Source organism: Cardiocondyla obscurior, linkage group LG21, assembly GCF_019399895.1.
Source record: "Cardiocondyla obscurior isolate alpha-2009 linkage group LG21, Cobs3.1, whole genome shotgun sequence".
NCBI classification, from domain to species: Eukaryota; Metazoa; Arthropoda; class Insecta; order Hymenoptera; family Formicidae; genus Cardiocondyla; species Cardiocondyla obscurior.
Window position 1 is genome coordinate 1012746 of NC_091884.1, and position 19553 is coordinate 1032298.

The 19553-nt window shown below is 35.3% G+C and overlaps 5 protein-coding genes and 1 long non-coding RNA gene across 13 annotated transcripts; 2 read left to right on the top strand and 4 right to left on the bottom strand.

The window, feature by feature from the left end:
* Positions 1–32: 32 nt before the first annotated feature.
* On the bottom strand, positions 33–2225 carry Mrps29 (mitochondrial ribosomal protein S29). The gene is made up of 6 exons (XM_070670539.1): positions 1920–2225; positions 1382–1711; positions 1170–1262; positions 946–1082; positions 536–886; positions 33–374 (listed from the first exon to the last, which is right to left on the bottom strand). The coding sequence occupies exons 1-6, from the start codon at positions 1933–1935 to the stop codon at positions 138–140; spliced, it is 1164 nt and encodes a 387-aa protein (XP_070526640.1). The 5' UTR covers positions 1936–2225; the 3' UTR covers positions 33–137.
* Positions 2226–2324: 99 nt separating this feature from the next.
* LOC139110633 (tetratricopeptide repeat protein 39B) lies at positions 2325–9285 on the bottom strand. 6 transcript variants are annotated; one of them, XM_070670529.1, is made up of 13 exons: positions 9174–9285; positions 8010–8203; positions 6602–6644; positions 6228–6279; positions 6107–6135; positions 5696–5876; positions 5459–5591; positions 4908–5040; positions 4737–4836; positions 4575–4640; positions 3772–4493; positions 3466–3699; positions 2325–3387 (listed from the first exon to the last, which is right to left on the bottom strand). In XM_070670529.1, exons 4-13 carry the CDS (start codon positions 6252–6254, stop codon positions 3195–3197), a joined length of 1818 nt encoding a protein of 605 aa, XP_070526630.1. In that variant the 5' UTR covers positions 6255–6279; positions 6602–6644; positions 8010–8203; positions 9174–9285; the 3' UTR covers positions 2325–3194. The 6 variants fall into 6 exon arrangements, with proteins under 6 accessions (XP_070526630.1, XP_070526631.1, XP_070526634.1 ...); XM_070670530.1 differs by lacking the exon at positions 9174–9285 and adding an exon at positions 8771–9135; XM_070670533.1 differs by lacking the exons at positions 8010–8203; positions 9174–9285 and adding an exon at positions 8771–9135.
* Positions 9286–9505: 220 nt separating this feature from the next.
* Positions 9506–11352, bottom strand: LOC139110639 (uncharacterized). The gene is made up of 3 exons (XR_011547022.1): positions 10535–11352; positions 10343–10437; positions 9506–9720 (listed from the first exon to the last, which is right to left on the bottom strand). It is a non-coding gene; the product is annotated as an uncharacterized lncRNA (long non-coding RNA).
* Positions 11353–11390: 38 nt separating this feature from the next.
* Tbc1d22 (TBC1 domain family member 22) lies at positions 11391–14801 on the top strand. 2 transcript variants are annotated; one of them, XM_070670535.1, is made up of 9 exons: positions 11391–11516; positions 11920–11993; positions 12063–12261; positions 12333–12877; positions 12964–13094; positions 13183–13437; positions 13526–13775; positions 13898–14121; positions 14211–14801. In XM_070670535.1, exons 3-9 carry the CDS (start codon positions 12182–12184, stop codon positions 14355–14357), a joined length of 1632 nt encoding a protein of 543 aa, XP_070526636.1. In that variant the 5' UTR covers positions 11391–11516; positions 11920–11993; positions 12063–12181; the 3' UTR covers positions 14358–14801. The 2 variants fall into 2 exon arrangements, with proteins under 2 accessions (XP_070526636.1, XP_070526635.1); XM_070670534.1 differs by lacking the exon at positions 11391–11516 and adding an exon at positions 11685–11700 and having other exon boundaries at positions 11920–12261.
* Positions 14716–19510, bottom strand: LOC139110632 (protein claret segregational). 2 transcript variants are annotated; one of them, XM_070670526.1, is made up of 5 exons: positions 19261–19510; positions 17824–18800; positions 17371–17668; positions 16895–17169; positions 14716–16700 (listed from the first exon to the last, which is right to left on the bottom strand). In XM_070670526.1, the coding sequence occupies exons 2-5, from the start codon at positions 18798–18800 to the stop codon at positions 16292–16294; spliced, it is 1959 nt and encodes a 652-aa protein (XP_070526627.1). In that variant the 5' UTR covers positions 19261–19510; the 3' UTR covers positions 14716–16291. The 2 variants fall into 2 exon arrangements, with proteins under 2 accessions (XP_070526627.1, XP_070526626.1); XM_070670525.1 differs by having other exon boundaries at positions 19156–19505.
* Positions 14974–15996, top strand: Coa8 (Cytochrome c oxidase assembly factor 8). Its single transcript, XM_070670541.1, has 3 exons — positions 14974–15113; positions 15519–15713; positions 15796–15996. Exons 1-3 carry the CDS (start codon positions 15045–15047, stop codon positions 15994–15996), a joined length of 465 nt encoding a protein of 154 aa, XP_070526642.1. The 5' UTR covers positions 14974–15044.
* Positions 19511–19553: the final 43 nt, after the last annotated feature.

A 19553-nucleotide genomic window follows, 5' to 3' on the forward strand; every position in this document is an offset into this window, starting at 1 on the left:
TAAAAAATTATTAGAAATAACATTTATAACAATTAACCAACGGTAAATTTCAGATATTTTATTATAAGTTCTTCTAATAATTCTAATAAACTTATAATAAATTTAATATAAACTTATAATAAACTTAATGTTAACTTTTATAAGAATTTACATTGCTCCATTAAGTTTAATGGATTTTTATTACTAAGTAATTCTATTTCTTTCTGACCAGTAGGTGTTATGTTTCTGATCCATTTGCGATCTTTGTAATATTCAATTATACTATCAAATTCTGCATCGTTATAATTTTCGACTAAAACGGGTATGAAAGGATCCAAGTGCTCAAAGCCTTCTTTGCCAAGCAAATATCTAGGAAGATCGGAATCTTGGCGTTCCTGAAATTCAAAGATTTTTTACTGCGTTATCCGTTCATATTTAGTACTGAAACGTTTCGTGAATTTTAACTTGAAATGTTTTTATTCCTTTAGATCGAAATAATTTATTAAACTTTATTTAAATAAAGGTATATTTATATAATAAAATTTATAGTGCATACCTGTGTACTTGCCATTTTGTCCACTGTTAATACAATTGCACCGTTACACCAATTGCTTTTTGTTATATCAAAAAATGGGGTCAACAGTGAAACTTTTTCAGGCGGAATCATCACCTTGTTGTCGTCAAAAATACGCGTTTCACCTGATGTGAAAGAATTGAATCCATCTACTATGACAAGCGTTTTGCATTTTCCTGCAGTACTAGCGAGTTTAATTTCTCTTATCAGCGCTTCCACTACACCACAGCCGTACTTAATGCGACTTATACCAAAGTCGATAAGATCTATGATAGGAATACCTTGAGGAGTCATTTCACGTTTATTCCATTCATAATCCTTTGTTGTTTTGAGCTGCAAAGTAAATGCAAATTAAATGTAACTGTCTAAGTAATATGTCATAATGTACATACATCTAATTGTGAGAGCAATGTTGAGTTTTGGAATTTGAACTGTTTTAACCACACCCCAGCATCAATCGGTAGGTCCACACAACCTGGTGATAATGCTGAAGCTGCAACCTCTTTTGTATTTCTCAACCAGCGGGGAGCTGAAAAATGAATGATACAATTAATGTTATAAACTTGCTAAAGTAAAAAATAATGTAATTATTATTTATGTATAAAAAATAACATACCCCAAAATACATGAACAAGTAAATATTTCTGCATAAAACCATAGTGTAGTATATGATTCATTATAATACTTTTTCCAGTTCCATATTTTCCATCTATTTAATATTATTAAGGTTCATATATATATATATATATATTTTTTTTTTTTTTAATTTTGTTTGCAATGCTATTTTATATGATCTGATACAATAAAAAATACTTTCTAAAAGGATACACAATACATATTTGTTAACAGGCCTTGTAAGATCAGCTTGATTGAGGTAAGACATAATTTCAATTGCAGGTTGCCTGATCAAAAATGCACACTCTTGAAAAGTAGTTACTTGTGTTCTAAATACAGGATGTAAAATATTATGTTGAAAGAGTTGTTCACAAATGTCTGTTGGCACAGTATATAATCGGGCAATATGATCAGCATTGTGATTTACTGGATTGTTCTCTGTTGTACGGAATGAGCATACTTGAGCCACTTGCTCATCCTTCACCTTAGTAACTGTGCTGAATCTTCTACCATACGTTTTACACATTCCTCTCCAAAACGAATCTGTAATCAATATAAATGTACTAAAGCAACATATTTTTTTATACCAGTCAAACTCAAATTAAAATAATTTATAATAAATTCAAATGGCAAATCCTTATAACAAAATTTATAACTAATCTTTAAAACAAAACACACTGCAGATCACAAGCACAGTAAATTATAGAATAAATTAATAACAAATATAACGTCAGTATAAATAAAATCTTACGTGAACGTAAAGACATTTTTGCTGCCTTTCTTTTTTCAGAACGCAATACGATTAATTGTAATTGTAATTATCCTCGAATTTTTTTAAATTTTACGTTTATTTGTGCACCTAACGTTATACGTAGTAGGACATGCAAACTTGACATAACCTCACATAGCCGAGACCTTTATTAATGCCGAGGTTTCTCGGTGCCGAGACTTCGAAAACGCTCGAGAAGTATCAGGAACGTAGAAAGAGTAAGTTGGGAGAATGATCAGAGGACATTTTCTTCGATCGTGCACCAATTTACTCTTTCTAGTCTCCTATTCCGATCACTTTCGGAACCTCCGCGTCGAGAAATCCCAGGATTGACGGATTTGTCACTTTGTATACCTTTAATTTACGGGTTTAAATAAATAAATATAATTGATGTCCAAAAGCATATATTTAAATTATATTTTAAAAAACAAAAAGTGCTGAAGTATCATAGATGTACACATTTGTAATTCACTGCCGAATATTAATAAATGCAAACGTTTTATTTAAAAAAGATTAAATAGTAATTAAATAATGCGCGAGTTGTTGTATCTACTATTTTTTTTTAATAAATAAAACACCATTTTTTTTTTAATTACTCGTAGATAACAAATCACTCTGATTTCAATTTATTATCGTTCACGAAATCCCTGACTCCGTTTACATATACATATGTATTTACAGCCTCGTAACATGATTTATAATACTTTTTAATCAGTTACAATACAACAATCACAGACCACATTGGAACTTCACTGATCTTCCACTAAAGAAATAACTTATGTAAATAATAAATCCATTACATATAGTATATTAGATAATTCGCTACAAAATATATGCCCGATCCTTGTAATGTTTCGCGCGCGCAAGAATCTTATATATTTTTAACTTTTTTTTTCTCGCGCAAGATACAGATTATGTATTAACGTTATAATAACTACAAAATATCGTTTTTATATATTATTATCTTGCCGTTTTCCTCGAGGAAGAAAATAATTTATACAGTTAATATCAAGTGCTAGAAAATGTGCTCAACTTTCGAAAGAGATCTGGTGAAATTCTTAGATTCTAAAGCGAAACCAGACGAAAGTTACACGCAAGGCCATTCGGTATTAACGAGAAGTTATAAAACGATCGTCCGATTAATTTTCGCGGAGAGCTATCGTCACACAATCATACAATTCATTGTACAATTGTTTAGGAAGGTACAAAAGAACCTATACAAGGATAATTCGATCTTCGATATGCTTTACAACGTTTTTATATCTTAATCTCATCAGCACTTGGACCCGCGATAATAACGCTGTTGGCAGAGATAGCTGTTTCTAATCGATGACCACGCTCGTGTTTTTTTAGCGAATAATTATTCGTTTTCTTGCCATTTAATATCATTAGGTCCGAATGTATCCTGAAGTGCAATCTAGATTCTAGTAAGTAGCCCGTGTAGTTTTTCCTAAAATTAAAATGCAATTATAGAATTTTTAATATAAAAATTAATAATATAAAAAACATGATATAAGAGTTAACTAACTTGGCGTCTTCTAAAAAGCCTATGGCTAGCTGAATATCACCCTGATCTCGCGCTAATAATGCTAACTCCACAGTGGCATAAGGAAGTAAGTATGTATCCTCTTTGATAGATTTTTCCAATTGCAAAACGTTTCGCAGACATTCTTCCGCCAATAAAGGATGGTTCATGTGCCGCAAACAGGTACCCTTCAGAAGCAGCAGGAGCGCTTCGTTGTCGGCATAATAATTATTTTTCCTACATAATACATCATAATGTATATTATTTGTAATAAAAAATATAAAAATTAAAATTGTTGATAAAACTTACGGAGTTGTTTGGAGTTCTCTCTCTTCTTCTTCTATTCTTTTAAATATATTTAATATCAAGTCCTGTCGTTTGCCTATTATCCTGAACAGATTCCACATGTACATAAGCTCAAATGCAGGCACAATTAAATGTTTTTTTTGTGCAAAGTAACGTTCCGTTTTCTTGATCACGAATTTCTCCATCGGCAGCGATTTGCCAGCAATGCGCTGTTTATAAGTCGGTGCCTGACTCATCAGATTGTCGACTTGTTGTTTCTCCGAACTCCAAAGTGACGGCTTTAGCATAAGTAAGATCGCAGCCTTTTGGTACAGATAAATAGTTCGTGACCAATTAGATTCATTTGCCAACATTCCAGCGTATGTTACCGCCTTGTTCCACTGTTGCATCAAGCAGTGTGTCCACATCAACTCCCAATAGCAAAGATGATGAAACTGCGGCCAAACATTCTGACTCTTCCACGATTTTATATACCAGTCTATACACTCCTCGAAGTTACCTCGGGTGAGTTCTAGTCTTCCCTTGAAAAAGAGGAACCATACACCGTTCGGATAGAGACTTAATTCTTGTTCCAACACCTGCTCGCACCAATCCAAATCGCCATCTGCGTGACTCAGTACGAAGGTGACTATCAAATTGTAAGACAGTAGGATCATCACGCAAAGGATTTGTCGCAGGCCTCTCCTCTCACTATAGCCCGCTTTTAATTCCATTAGACCATATTCCTGACAATTAAATTAATAAATAAAACTTTTTTTACGCGTAATATTTTATTAAACGATAATATGTAATTATCATTGAAATACCTTATCGCCAGAAAATCCGATAAACTCTAATAATTTAATAATACGTGATGGCAACAATGAGATCATCTGGAACAAAGCACAATTTTATAAATGTGTATGATAAGATAATAGCTTGAAATAAAAAAATATATTAATGTCGTCATATCAAAATAACATACGTACCAAATTGAATGCGCCAATGCCCATGCGAACGCCGCTTTCGAAATGCACTTTGTGAATATCGTTTCCCCACTTCCGGTTTTTCAAAATCGTCATACACTCCCTGCAAGAGACAATAGTTATAAATTGCTGGAGAAATCGAGGTACGGCGAAAATCCGTGGTGTATCATTTACTTGTACGACAGAAAACAGGTACGAATTTTCAATCCTGCCTTGACAAAGCTGACCAGAGTCTCGTCCTCCACAAACGTGAGCATCGATTTTAATAGGAGCGACTCGGCATAACAGAGCTCCGCATGCACCTCCTCTGCAAGATTAATCCTCGGTCATACCTTTCATGCACTATATTTTACGTGAAAGTTACTTGACTTTATTCAGGTTAATCAATCACGATAAAATTGTATCTTATAAAATATCTAGCAGCAACTTCTATTAATATATTAATACAACAAAAAGTTTGTTAATGGAAAGATTAAAGTATGTATTCCACATAAAAGTAACAAGAGTTTGCAATTAATTATTACTATTTATTTTTATTAAGGCTGAAAGATTCTGTAGTAATATCGATTAATAAATATTTCTGTAAACATCTAATAAAAAGAAGCTAAATTTGATCGTTATTACTGTTGCATAATACATTTAACGTCAGTTTTGTTAGATGATATACGTTAAATATGCAATAAAAAAATCGTATGCTGTTTTTATATACATTTATAATATATTACCGTTCGTGTAAGCGTCGTAGTTAATCTTCTTGACCATTTTCCCGATGTTTTGCGTAATCGTCGTGTGTTTTCGGTGCTTGGAGCACACGCTCATAGAGTGCTTCAACATTTCCGACGCTTTCTCAATGTGTTTCTGTGCATTGCATATAAAAGTTGTTAAAGAAAATAAATACAATTTCTATTTTATATAAAAGAAAAACACGCGCGAAGCGTGACGAAAAAAAACGTAATAAATACTTGTTCAAATGTAAGAATCGCTTCCAGAAACGCGAATACGCTAGACCCCAGAGAATGGTACATGCTGCTGTCCGCCCATGGTTCCATAATTCTTCTCGCTTCGTCGAAGTCGTTATTGAAGAAACAGTGAATCGCCTTTTTCGACTCCATTATCGCGGTATCCAAATCCATAGACGCGAGCCTAAAACAAGACATTATTTTCTTTCAGAAGTTTAAAGCGTTAAAAGATTAACATAGAATAAAAAATATAAACAATATAAATTAATTTTAAAAGAGAAATCTAAATAACAAGTGGAAAAAAAAGAATGTACATAAGATAATCACTTGCGCATTATAACGATAAAATACAATTCTAAAGTAAGTAACGAAAAAACAACTTTAATGTAAAATAGTATAAAATAAAATACATACTGTGGTAATGATTCCTGAGCGTCTTGAAACTGAGAAATAAAAAGTTAGATACACATTAATGCAAATGCAAATATCCAAGTGCACAAAAAACATATAATACATTAGCCTCATTAATATTTACCTCATCATCGCCTTCAACGTCCGACATTTTTAACCAGTATTATAAAATAGTTCTGCAACAAAAAAATATAATTTTAAAAAATAAATTTTTTCTTATAATTCATATTTGTTTTTTTTTTTTTTAAATAATTTATGTTACACTATTAAAGATCATTAAGTTGTTATACTGCAGTTACATTATTTATTACATAACATAATTTTAAACAAACTTGCACCTATCTTAGCTTTATAGCAAGAAAAACGAGTTGAGTAAAAAAAAAATATTGTGGAAAATGTTACAAACATTTAGAAAGTGCACATGCAAATGCAAATAGATTTTAAGCCACATTTAGAAAGTTACAAAGCTAAAGATTGAAGCAAGTATGGTAGGTGTACCTGCAGAAAAAATAATGTCCGGTTTTATCAACTCGATTTGTACCTGTAACAGACGATAATATAATTAGTTGATAACATAAAAATGTACGATGTAAGGTTCTCTAATGTTCAGAAATTTATTTCGAAAAGCATAGAAAAGATTTCACGAACGCAGCTTAAGTAGAATTCAAAGAAACGTTGCAAAATGATACCTTGGTCTAATGAACGGTACTAAGATAGACGTGACATTATCCGGTAATATCAGAGCAATTATGATTCTATTAATTACGGACGATTATAAATGATAAAGGAAACAGGCGCAAAAAAAAGAGAAAAAAACGCTGCTTGATGATTGCACAACCGTGGGCTATTCACGCAAAACAAAACACAGCCCTCGCCTCGCTGTCTTTTTTCCGTGATATTTTTTTATTCCATTTCGATTTGTACTTATTAATCTACTCGCCGCGGTGTTTTAAAACGAATGTTTTAGAACGGCACTGTCACACATCAATCATATGATTTGCATTCGTCAACATGTGAATTGTTACGCTGAGGAAATCGAACTGCAGCGGACGAAAGTTCCCCTCAATTCCAGCGCGCGATAAACAATTTAACTTTCTTGTCGTGTACCGCGGCCTCCTCAGGTTCCGTTCACCAATTTCACTCCGCCGTAGAGACCGCGGAATCGAAACGGGGCTGCGAAACCCCGCAAGCGTTAAGGGAGCGAAATACTCGCGATAAAAATATGATAAAGAACGTATAAACGAGACTTCGTATAATTAATTTGTATTATACTTATTTCTGGAGTCTAACTATTTTGTAACTAATTAAACTGTTGGATTTTAACAAAACACACCGATGTCATTTAGCACCGACGTTAACAACTATTCAAAAAACTTATTTTAAGTTGAGATTATTCAGACAAAACGTATAAAAATTCTTAATTTCTTTTTACAAAATTCGCGACTATTCAAGATCGACGAGAAGACAAAAATTAATTACACTTCACCTTCGACACAATCGTTCTAATTGTTTTTTTTTTCCTCTGAACACAAGTAACTCTCCTAAATAAAGAATTCTCCCGTTGCACTCTGGCGAAGCGAGGCCGGTTTTTTTTTTTTTTTTAATATTAGAACGTGGAAACTCGAAGAGCGTCAGGCTTCGGACTGCGAGAGGAAGACTTTACGGAATTGTCTTTCGAGAAACAACCGGCGACGAAGAGCGGTTTCGGAGCCTCGGCACGTGGAAAGTAGACTGCCACGAAGAAAGTATAGGCAGGCTAGACCTACATTTCCTAAACCCGCGCACGACACAGCGGCGAGGAGAGAACAACGAGGAGTAGAACGGAGAAAGCGCGCGCACTCGTGAATCTCGCGGACATACGCAAACGCAAATTGCACGACGGTTAACAGCCGTCTGATAAAGAGACCTGGTATCAATGGTGCTCGTAGCCAACACTGTGATGCCTGCGGCGTTAGCGTCCACGTGCCTCGGCTAGATAAGACCGCGATAAAATCGCGTCTCCCCCAAAAAGAGCACTGCGAGATAAACGAATCGATAGGTGGTGGAAAACTTCTCTTCCCTCCACCAGGACAACGATTTCCATTTCCTACGTACGTTGCGCTGGAAATTGAAAAAAAAAATGACTAGAGATATAGTTCAACAGTTTACGACTTGAGAAAAAAAAAAAAGAAAAGTAACAAAGCCTCAAACGTAGAAAAAATAAAACTTCTTTATCATTAAAAATATAATCAGAATAACGAAGAAATATTTATATATTTGTATCTAATCACTAGAAAATTAAGTATTAACTTTTGTAGAATTTTTTTAATGACTTTTGATATTTCCATTCCCTCTGTTTGTCATACAGGAGGATAATAACAAGCGGACAAACTTTTAACCCAGTTATCGTTTATAAGAAGTTGACTCGATTTCAATTGCTTGCATAAATAGTCTCATCGTTATTCATGATAAAACCTGAAAGCCAAACAGATACGGTTCACATGTGTATATCATATATCGCGTGCAGTTCGTGAGTAATATTTTGCCGGAAGACAAACGACTTTGAATGGCGTTAAACCGATGATAAGCTCGATGGCACGTTGAATGACTCTCGTCAAAGCATTCGCGTTTTTTTCAAACTAATTAATTATATCTCACACCGAGAACGGATCACCGAAGTGAACTCACTTCGTTCCTCGGTTCTTGCGATTCTGTCGATTACGCGTGGCTCAAACTCTAGCGCAATAACCACACCGGAGTCGATCTCCATCAATAATTCATCTGAAAATAGAGCACGATGCGTGCGTGCACGCCTGCCTGCCAATCTCGTTAAAAACGGGCAGAGCCGCGCGCGCGTTAGGCGTAGGGCGCGGGTGGAACGCGACGACGAAAATCGATTGGCGTCGTGAAAACGGAAACGGGGTAGAGAAACCGGAGGGTAGTCCGCGAAGCAAGGCGGGCGTAATCCGCATGCAGTTTCGACACGAATGTCACGTGGACGTTCACGGTGAATCCACTTCCCGCGGCGCGCGGTAAACAGAAAGCGGCAATCTCAATCATCGCAGGACCGCGTGTGGAACCGGCCAATTACCCAGCTGCACCAAGAAGCACCGAGGACACCAACCAGCGACGAGGAGCGCGTCGCGTGCACCACTGACACCCGACCGCCGTCGACGCGCAACGGACCCGTCGACGGCGACGGTCACGTGAACGCATGCGGATGACGGACGTCAGGATCGTAGCAAAGATTCCACAATCGGAGAAATCGGAGAAAACGACGGTATCGGGTTTCCTTAACGCGTCCGCTCCATTAGAGATCTACAAGTTAAAACTAATATTAGAATAAATAAAAACTGATTTGATTAGACGTTCATTAAATTTAGATTCTTAATTATCCCGATAACGTTTTACGTATGAGAGTACAATAAGTTGAACATTACCTTAGCTATTCGTATAATCAGTCAAATGTAATTTCTCTGCGTTGCGTTAATTCTTGACAGTTGTTTCGTATCTTGTTAATTCTTTCTTTTTCTTTCTTCGGGGAATTGTTTCGAATGCAGAAACCTGATGATAACGACGGGAAATAATCTCTCCTAAGTCATAGACATCAAATGAGACCACGTCGCACCCTATGGACTCTGAATAAAACAAAAGAAATTAAGAAAGCATTTATAACATAATCGCAAATATATTTACTTCAACCGCACTTCAGATTGCCGAGCGAATCTATCAGAGTTCAAAATTAATGCGCTTCGAGATTAATCAATATATTACAACGTCTAATAATAAAATGCAAGAAACAAAAAAATCAAATAAAAACAAATGTCTGGAGTACTTTTTTAAATAAATTTACAAATGTACTTTCGTAAAAAAAAAAATAAAGTAAAATAAATAAATAAAATAAAAAACACCAAGAGTTAAAAAAGAAAAAATTGAAATCGCAATACGATTTGTATCATTGAGACTGTACGATTTAAAATAAATAGGAAGTCAATGTGGTTTCATAACTAGCGATTTTAATTGATTACCCGCGTGAAAATATCAAAGTATAATGTGCTTATGCACGTGCATACCGTCATAACGCAAGTTATAATTACGGCCTGCCTTGAACACGCGGATGTTAATTTCTTTACGCTTTACGTTCTTAACTCTTCGTGCCGTAATTGCATTTTTAATTGCGTCATTATACAAATCTCGAACAATATAAATATCCCTGAAGATCAATTGCAACTCATAACTGAAGCAGATCATTAAATTCACCTTGCCCTACCGTTTTTCTTTATTCCATGCGGTTTTTCATCGTACTGAGAACCTAGCGGAATCTCCGAGTCACGGAGTCAGCGGAAATTTTCATCCTGCCGGCACGTAAACGTGAAGAAGAAAAAATTCAATACTTAGTATAATACATAAATGCAGAATAAAATTATAAATTGTTATGCAACGTTTACATACTATTATTGTATAGCTGACCAATACTCGATCTTCTTTGTCATGCTGATTGCGAGTTGATTTATGAGATAACAGAATTATATTATATATTCAAGATCGGCAGGATATACTTTTAAACAAGTGGACGTAAAGTGCACACATTTGGACTTTTGCAGGAGATAATTTTAGCTGATTAAATCCAATTAACTTATTCGTGTAACAAGCTCGGTTTGAGTTCTATCTGCGGAATCTCTTGATATAATAATCGTACAGGAAATTTCCAATACAGATTTCGTAGACTAACAAGACCTAAATAATGAATAAAAAGAAAAATTAATATAAGATTTTATTATTACGAAGAAATATAATTTGTCATAAAAATCATGGATTTGGTTCGGTATCCTTGAAAAAAAAAAGGCCAAGAAAAAAAAATACCATATTTGTCGAAGCCGACTCCAATACCTTCGTTCGCAAATACCAGCGAGAGAATCTGCTTTCGCCAAACCGTTAGCGTTTCAAATCGAGTGCATTACCCCGACATTGTCGGTGTCGGACGCGCGAGAGATAAACGATACGCCGACATGCGTCTACGACGTATTTCTTCCTACAATTTTCCCTCTCGTTCTTTCCTCCGCGTCTTCGTGTCCATTTCGTGGCGAGATGTCGTCAGCTGGCGTAGTGACAATTTGATAAATAGCACGGGGAGGGAAGAGCGATGCGGCTCGACGATGCGAGGGAAAAAAAATAGGTGCTCTTTCTGGCAATGTGGCGGCGTTTCGCGTGACGTCAGGCTCGCCGTCGCGCCGCGCTGATCGCGACATCTCTGCGCGGGAGAGAAAAGGAGCGGTCGGAAAAGCCGCGATCTATCTTCACGACGACGACGGCGACGATGTTGTCGTCGTCGCGACGCCGCGACGTAAACTATATCAAACGGCCAGCCAGAAAACTGGACGCTGGCTCAGGAAACTACCTCGCGGAATCGTTGACGGTGCAGACGACGCGAAATGTAGGCACGATATTCCTCGATTCGTTGCGAGTTCCTCTTCCTTGGTTCTCCTGCCCCTCGCCCCCGTCCTAACGCGGCTTACGCAACATAACCTTGCTCCGGGGACGGCTCCAGCGACGACGAGATTTGCTCCGCCGCGCGTAGATGCGTCCCGCTTCGTCCGCGGCACCGGAGTGCGCCCCGGGTAACTCGACCGCGACACCCTAGTGCCGGGCGATCGTATCTCGCGGCGCGTCCACCGTCTCCGTCCTCTCCTTCCGCTCCGCTTCTCGTCCCTCTTCCCGTTCCGTCGCTTAGGCGTTGACAGCCCTCGCTTGACGCCCACGCGCAACATCACGTGTGCACGACAAGCACAGCGAAATTGCGAGATATATATATATATTTTTTTCTTTTTACTTTTCAGAGATGCCGAGAGTTCCTTGGCTTCGGAATCTGCGCTTAAGACAATAATTCATGCACTGTCAAATTTGTATGTATGTACGTACAGTCGTATGTGTGCTGGCCTCGGCGCCCATCTGTTTTGTAACACGAATCGCGATGCTGTAGGAGGTCCCACTCCCGGCTGTTGTAAATTCTTTAACTGCTGCAAAGGGCATGAAGAAGTCTTTGTGCCGCGATTGTATTAGAAAATCACCAGGTGCGAGTTAACTTTGCCTCCCGCCGCGATGGAGAATCAAGGTTACCATCAAGCCATCTCAGCCCATCAGTCTTTCTGGAAGAAAAACACCCGGGCGGTACCGGGAAGGTATACCTGCTTTACGATTTAAGCTTTCTACGTACCAGAGATCAGGCTCGCTAATTAGGATTGTTTTTAAGGCCAAGCCTGAAGCAGGACGTTAGGCATGGCAAGTTCAACTCCGCGATTGGATCCAGTAATTTAATCGGTGCTGCTAACAGCAGCAGTGGCCACGGTACAGGCGGAAGCGGGGGCTCGACTTCTTTTCAAGACTTTCAGGAGAGCGTAGACGACGCGTGGGATTCGGGGGACGACGAATTCTGTACAGTGTCGGATGTAAAGATATCGAAAAGAGTCAGTCACTCAGCGGCCCTTAGCGTTATCAACAGTCATAGATCTGGTAATAAGTGTTTGCAGCCGTCTCAAGCGAACGTCAAAGTCCAGCAAGAAATTATTCCCGAAGAGAAGAAGGCCGAGGCTCTCCAGAGGCTCGCGGTACAGCCATTACACTTGCGCAACGTGAATCTACACTCGCAAGTGATCAACAGCCAGCATGCTGGCGAGGACGCAGATTTAAAGTACAATCTATCGCCACAACACAAGCCGACGCAATTTCCTGGTAGACCGCAGCCACTGCGGCAAACGAATGCTCCGACAAAATTTTTTATACCTTCGAAAGAGCAAGGTATCTATTTGTTACACATTTAACAGTAATTTTTAATAGCTTCAAAGGCTAGAATAAAAAAAAAATAATTGTATTAATTTATTTAGACGGCGAGAGCAAGGTGGACAAATTTCAATTACTTTTGGAAGCGTCCGTGCTGAATCTTGACGAATTGAGACAACTGTCGTGGTCGGGCGTGCCTGCCAAATTACGTTCCGTCACTTGGCGGTTATTGTCTGTAAGTAGAGAAGGTAAACGCACCATGTTAATTAAATTGGCAGAACGTCGTCGCGAAATATTAAACGATTATATTTGTGACAATGCAGGAATACTTGCCGGCTAATTTAGAACGTAGGCAGCCCGCGTTGGAACGTAAGCGTTTGGATTACTGGAATCTGGTAAAGCAATATTACGATGTCGAACGGGACGAAGGCTTCCAGGACACGTATCGCCAGATTCACATCGACATCCCTCGAATGTCGCCGCTCATTTCGTTGTTTCAGCAAACGACGGTGCAATTGATATTTGAGAGAATATTGTACATATGGGCGATCAGGCACCCTGCATCTGGTTACGTTCAGGTATTCGACGTGGGAGCATATTTTTCATTCATCTTTCATTCACACATTATTATAAAAGATCAAAATTTTATAACGTCCGTTGTTGCAGGGTATGAATGACCTCGTAACACCCTTCTTTTTGGTTTTTCTACAAGAAGCGGTGCCGATACAAGCCTGGCAGGATTTGGAAAATTACGACGTGGCGTCGTTATCGAAAGAACAACGTGATATTATCGAGGCGGACAGTTTTTGGTGTCTGTCTAAATTCTTGGATGGTATACAAGATAATTATATATTTGCTCAGTTGGGAATCCAGCATAAAGTTAATCAATTGAAGGAATTAATACAAAGGATTGACAGTAAGATATATTTCTACGAACTATTTAGATATTTTAATTATTCTTTTTACTTCTATGCTCTTTAATTATTTGTTCTTTTTTTTGGGGGGATTTTTTTTAACGTGTTTTTAAAACGCTTTTAGCACCATTGCATCAACATCTGCATCAGCACGGTGTGGATTATCTACAATTTTCTTTTCGATGGATGAATAATTTGCTAACCAGAGAAATCCCGCTTCATTGCACTATTCGACTGTGGGACACATATTTGGCGGAGTCTGATAGATTCGCCTCGTTTCAACTTTACGTATGCGCGGCCTTTCTTCTTCGTTGGAGACGACATTTACTCTTGCAACCTGATTTTCAAGTAATTCGTGCTAATTATTCTTTGCGTTATATTTTCGTAGGCAAAGTTGCGATTAATTTAAATTTAAACGTACCTATTTATGATCGCAGGGACTGATGTTAATGCTACAAAACCTGCCCACGCAAAATTGGACGGACTCGGAAATTGGCGTGCTAGTGGCAGAGGCATACAAATTAAAGTTCACATTCGCTGATGCGCCAAATCACCTGCAAGCCCATGACACAACGACGAGGTGACCACTTTCAAATGGATTGGATTGATGTAATAACAAATAGTGGCCAAACGAAGAGGCCAAGCTCTACCGCGTTACCGCCGGTTTTCCTCTTCCGTCTCGCCGTCACTACGTACATTGTGACGTTAAGTCTATCACGGCCATATCGAAAGTTTTCAGAAAACGCAGTTCGCTACGTTTCACTCCCGCGACATATTAAATTTTCTCGATTATTTTATGCGTCATAGTTTATTCCTTTGTTATACCGAAAAAAAATTTAAAGAAAAGGAGTTTAGATATACTCGCCATATTCCGCTCTGAAATAAAATGTAAACGTTACGAGATGCGGAAAATGTAACGCGAATTAATTGCCATTTCCCCGGTTTACATTAAATTTTTATATATATAATAAATCTCAAACATATTGTATACAGATAATATATATAAACAGGAAAGTTTTATATATCGACCCCGTATTGTTTTTGTGATTGTACCATTTCTAAACGACCTTATATTCCCAATAGATTAAATATTAAAAAAAAAACGGAGTTTGCAACCTAACCCAACCCAATTCCGACTCGACTCCTGACACCAAACCCGATTCCTTGATGAAATTCAGTCGGTTGTGGTCGGTTGCGTTGGTTGTATCTCTGTGCATTGGGATGATAGGTTATGTGAGACTCCTAAACTGAATAATTATTAAAATTTTATAATGTTAAGTGTTATACCGCAATGTCATCGTACGAGACGTTTCACAAAATTATGTCGATTATTCAGTATGGTAAACATTTTGATAAATATGTACACTAATAATTTTTGTTTTATCTTACTATACTGTCTATACTATACTTTAAAATAAATTTATTTTATAATTAAAAAGATTTTATTAAAATAACCACACGTTTTTATAAATGTTTAAATATTTCGTTGAGGGGTCAAGTGCAAATTGATTTACTTGCTTGCATAAAATATTGGTTTTCTTTAATTAAAATATGTTTTTCTACCATTACAAAAAATTTTATGTAGACTACAGATATTAATTACATACGTAAATAAATGCTAAAGTCTTATAATAAATTTGTGGACTTTACGAAAATAGCATTTTTAATCATTATTTCTATTTTATTCAGAAAAAATAATCAATAACATAGTTTTATCATGCATTTATTTTAATTATGTTTGCTAGGAAAGAATTAAGCTTAAAAATAGTCAGCCTCGTGATATAATTGGGCCTCCTGATCCAATTTCAAATCTAAGACCTATTGTGTTTGCCAATTCCACAAAGGAAACTTATTCAGAAAAAAGATATAGAGAGCTTCGGAAAGAAGCCCAACAATGGAATCAAATATTTTGGTCCAAACACAATACTAACTTCACTGAAGTATGTTTTTTAATTAAAATATAATATTCTTTCTAATATATAAATTGGCGCAACATGTAAAAAGATTTTGTGAAATTTTCAGGAACGTAAACGTTTTCAACAAATGTTAAAAGAACAAGGAAAGGAAGCAACTGCAGACGACATGTCGGTATTTTACAAAAAATTTTTAGATAAAAACTGGCAGTCTCATTTTAATTACAACATTGCGTGGTATAAAAAAAATATAAAAATTCTATTTTTTGGAATAGCGGCAAAGATGTCTAAGCTTAAAATGTTAAAATAAATATGTATATAAAAAAATGCTATTTTTCTCGTCTTTATTTACGATAATTGTATACCTTATAGAGTATAAATTACGAATTTAATTTTTTTTTTTAAAGCAAACGTTTATTTCAATAATATACTAATTTTATAATTAATATAAGGAATTTTATTATAATAGTCATTAATCTCAATAGGGTAAAATTTTCCTTAAATCAAATATTTTAGGTTTATTCCATTTGTAATTATAGAGAAATATTAATAGCATGTAAATAAAATATTTAAACAAATATAACGTGTTTTAATTCTTGGATTTTCTATAAAACCAGTCGACTTCGTTTAACATGTCCAGTTCTGCAATTGTTAACATTACTAGCAAATCTCAAGGAATTTAATGTTTCGTTGTAACACTCGTCAAGTGGAGATATATTCAATAACATCAATGTTTTTGAATTACCTCCGAGAGAAGGCATAAGCAAGTGGGTTAATTTAGAGTTTCTGTAAGGCACATGTTCCTGTTTTTTTAATAATGCTAATATTACGTTACCGAGATTAGCTAGAGATTTATTAATATTTTTTGTTTCCGTATTTCTAGCAGATTCTTCTGATTTTAAACGTTCCGAACCGGCTAAGTCAACTAGATTCAAATTTCCAATTGATACCTCTTGTTTTGCAGTGTGAGTACCGATCAATCGTATTCTTGTTACCGAATGAGATCGGGATGATCTAAAATGCAATTTACTTATCTTATTACATTCTAAAACTATAAAATAATTACACACGAGCAAGGGGCTTAATAATCTAAAAGTTCGAAATTTGATTTCAGCCTTTACATTTAAGAAAGATTATAAACGTGAAAACTATAACAAAAAAAATTGCAAATAAAATAATAAGATCTAAAATATGCAAAATAAACTTACCGATTATTTGATTGAGTAGCTGCGACAGCTCGGTTACGTTGTGCAATCAGCAAACACTCTTGCAATTTTTCTGGACTGTTTATTTCTTCAATCCGAAGATTACTAACATATAAATCCTGACCTTTATTGTCAACCATGCGTATTTCATGCGTTTTAGATTCAGAATCGAGAAGATCAATAATATGTTCATTATAGATTTCTAAGAAACTGGCTTCTATCTGATATTTCCAACCAAGAAGCTCGAACTGTTTCATTTCTTTAAATATGTGACGTATCTGAAATTAGAAGTGTTTTTATTTTACACAGTTAAATTATAGCTGCGTTTAATGTTCGCATAAAATAATAATTTCTTTAAAATTGATTTTATTTAACGCAACGGTTTTTTTTTTTTTTTTTTTTTTTTTTAATAAGTATAATGTACATTAAAAAATATATTTATTAATTTTGTTATTTTACTGTTATATATTCGAACATACAGTTCTGGGTATCATGCCTTCAGTCTGCAGCCCGTATTCTCCTTCCATAGTATATGTCTTGCCCGAACCAGTTTGGCCGTAAGCAAATACACAAACATTATAGCCTTCGAGTGCAGATTGTACTAAAAGAGATAACTCTTCAAATATATCTGCTTGTGACGTATTAGGAGCAAATACTTTATCAAATGTAAATTCTTGTTTTATTCCTCGTTGCCTTCCAGTGCAACTTATTGAGTCAGATCCATTTGATTTACTGACCTCAATCGTGCAATCGTCAACGAAATTTATAAGATATGGCCTGCAACAAGCAATAATTTTAGTTTAAATATATAAAATATACAAGAATATATATTCCTCAAAATAATAAGAGATAATGTTATAGATAATATTAAGAGATACTTTTATCTTAATATTTAATTAAATTTTATAAAAGAAAAAAAATTTTTTACTTACTCTTTCATTAATTCTTCTTCTTTCAGAGTTCTTGGACGAACTCTACAGAATACTCTAATATTACCCTTTAGTTCTTGGATAGTATTATGTAATACTCTGGAATCTATATGCATTTTATAAGTTAATTCTTCTAATTTTTCTTTAACGTCATTTAAGTTTTTATTTATCTGTTTCTGCAGTTCTAAATCTTTTTTTAAAAACGTTAACTGTTCTGTTTGTTCTGTAATTAATACTTCTTGAGTTTTACACTTTTCTTCGGCATCATTTAATTTATGAGAAAGATTTTTACACAATTCTTCGGATTCTGTCAATCGTTTTGTTAGATTTGCTTCATTTTTTTTTATTTCTTCTGTTTCTACTTTTAATGTCTGGAGCTCATTTGTCAAGGTATCATTTAAAACTTCTAGTTTTTCTGCTTTAATTTTATATACATCTTTATTAGTCTCATAAGTATTTACTATCTTTTCTAGATCATTATTTCTTGAAACTAAGTCTTTATTCTTTTGTTGTAGAGTAAGAAGTTTGTCACTTGCAATATCAAAACGGCTCTTATAATCCCATTTTTTTGGCTTATTATCTGTGTTATTTTGTCCAACTTTAACATTACTTGCTGTATTAGTCAATTCATTTTTATTTGGTTTATTTGGTTTACTTTCTTTAATAACAGGCCTAACAAAGGGCTTTTTAGCTTGTCCATGTGTAATATTAGGACCTGTACGCTTTACTGCCTTTGTAATTGTAGACATTGTTTGTGCTCGAGCAAAGGATGGTTTAATTGGTTGTTTATTTTCATTAGTGGATTTTAACGACGAAAGTGATGTAGTTGATGCTGATGATGCTAATGATAATGTTGGTTTTGGCATTTTTGTATTATTAGTATTTTCAATTGTTTTAAAATTATTATCTTTAGTATTTATATTAGCTATATTATTAGAATTCTTTATTATTTTTTTTGGCTTTGGTAATCGAGATTCCATCTGTTAAATATAAAAAGCAGAAATAATTTATAAATAATAAGTAAATATTTAAAAATTTATAACAGATTTACGCGATAAAAAATAAAAAAAGAAACACACATGTCTCATACCAATTATACTAAAAAAAAAACTAAAAAAAAAACAGTTCTCTTCCAAATAACACAATATATATATTTCTAAATCATATACTAATATATCATGCATTTGAACACAAAAATCAATGTATTTCATGCAATAAATAAAATAATAAAATTAATTTAATTCTGTGTACTCATTGTATTCATTAAACGTCGTATTTATATTTTGCTTAGGCGAGAAAATATCGGAGTAATAAAAAAGAAAAAAAAAGACAAACCTTCTTGATCACACTATGTTACACTATATCACGATAAAACACAATAAAATTCCAAAAATATACAATCCAACAATTCTCTACTTATCGTATACGTCGTAAAATTACCTAAAGTTCACATAACATTTGCCTGTCCGTTCACTCCAGAAACTAATTTCACTCTAGAACTTTGTACGAGAGAAACTGTTCCCATTCCGAGCAGAACTTGAACTTGGCTCAACTGAAAGCAGAATAGAACACGGTGTGCTTCGGTGTTGCTTCTCACCCAGTCACGCAGCCATCGTTGATCATCAACCAGTAGCGACGGTTAGCAATTACTCCTTCGTTTGAACTTAAATTCATGGCGCGATCTATCGTGTATCTCGACTAATGAGAGACACGGATAATGTCCTGGTTCTTCA

Bases quoted from the DNA above. Each gene is read 5' to 3' on its own strand.
- Mrps29 (XM_070670539.1), bottom strand. The intron at 1,263-1,381 runs GTATCCTTTTAG...AATATTAAATAG, and splicing joins TGTTAACAAATATGTATTGT to ATGGAAAATATGGAACTGGA. The intron at 375-535 runs GTATGCACTATA...TTTGAATTTCAG, and splicing joins ACAAAATGGCAAGTACACAG to GAACGCCAAGATTCCGATCT.
- LOC139110633 (XM_070670529.1), bottom strand. From the start codon at position 6,254: ATGTCGGACGTTGAAGGCGATGATGAG. The intron at 5,041-5,458 runs GTAATATATTAT...TTAATCTTGCAG, and splicing joins CTACGACGCTTACACGAACG to AGGAGGTGCATGCGGAGCTC. The intron at 4,837-4,907 runs GTAAATGATACA...TGTCTCTTGCAG, and splicing joins ACCTGTTTTCTGTCGTACAA to GGAGTGTATGACGATTTTGA.
- Tbc1d22 (XM_070670535.1), top strand. From the start codon at position 12,182: ATGGAGAATCAAGGTTACCATCAAGCCATCTCAGCCCATCAGTCTTTC. The intron at 13,438-13,525 runs GTATTCGACGTG...CCGTTGTTGCAG, and splicing joins CTGCATCTGGTTACGTTCAG to GGTATGAATGACCTCGTAAC. The intron at 14,122-14,210 runs GTAATTCGTGCT...TTATGATCGCAG, and splicing joins TCTTGCAACCTGATTTTCAA to GGACTGATGTTAATGCTACA.
- Coa8 (XM_070670541.1), top strand. From the start codon at position 15,045: ATGTTAAGTGTTATACCGCAATGTCATCGTACGAGACGTTTCACAAAA. The intron at 15,114-15,518 runs GTAAACATTTTG...TATGTTTGCTAG, and splicing joins TATGTCGATTATTCAGTATG to GAAAGAATTAAGCTTAAAAA. The intron at 15,714-15,795 runs GTATGTTTTTTA...TGAAATTTTCAG, and splicing joins ACAATACTAACTTCACTGAA to GAACGTAAACGTTTTCAACA.
- LOC139110632 (XM_070670526.1), bottom strand. From the start codon at position 18,800: ATGGAATCTCGATTACCAAAGCCAAAAAAAATAATAAAGAATTCTAAT. The intron at 17,669-17,823 runs GTAAGTAAAAAA...TGCTTGTTGCAG, and splicing joins GAAGAAGAATTAATGAAAGA to GCCATATCTTATAAATTTCG. The intron at 16,701-16,894 runs GTAAGTTTATTT...ATTGCATTTTAG, and splicing joins GCTACTCAATCAAATAATCG to ATCATCCCGATCTCATTCGG.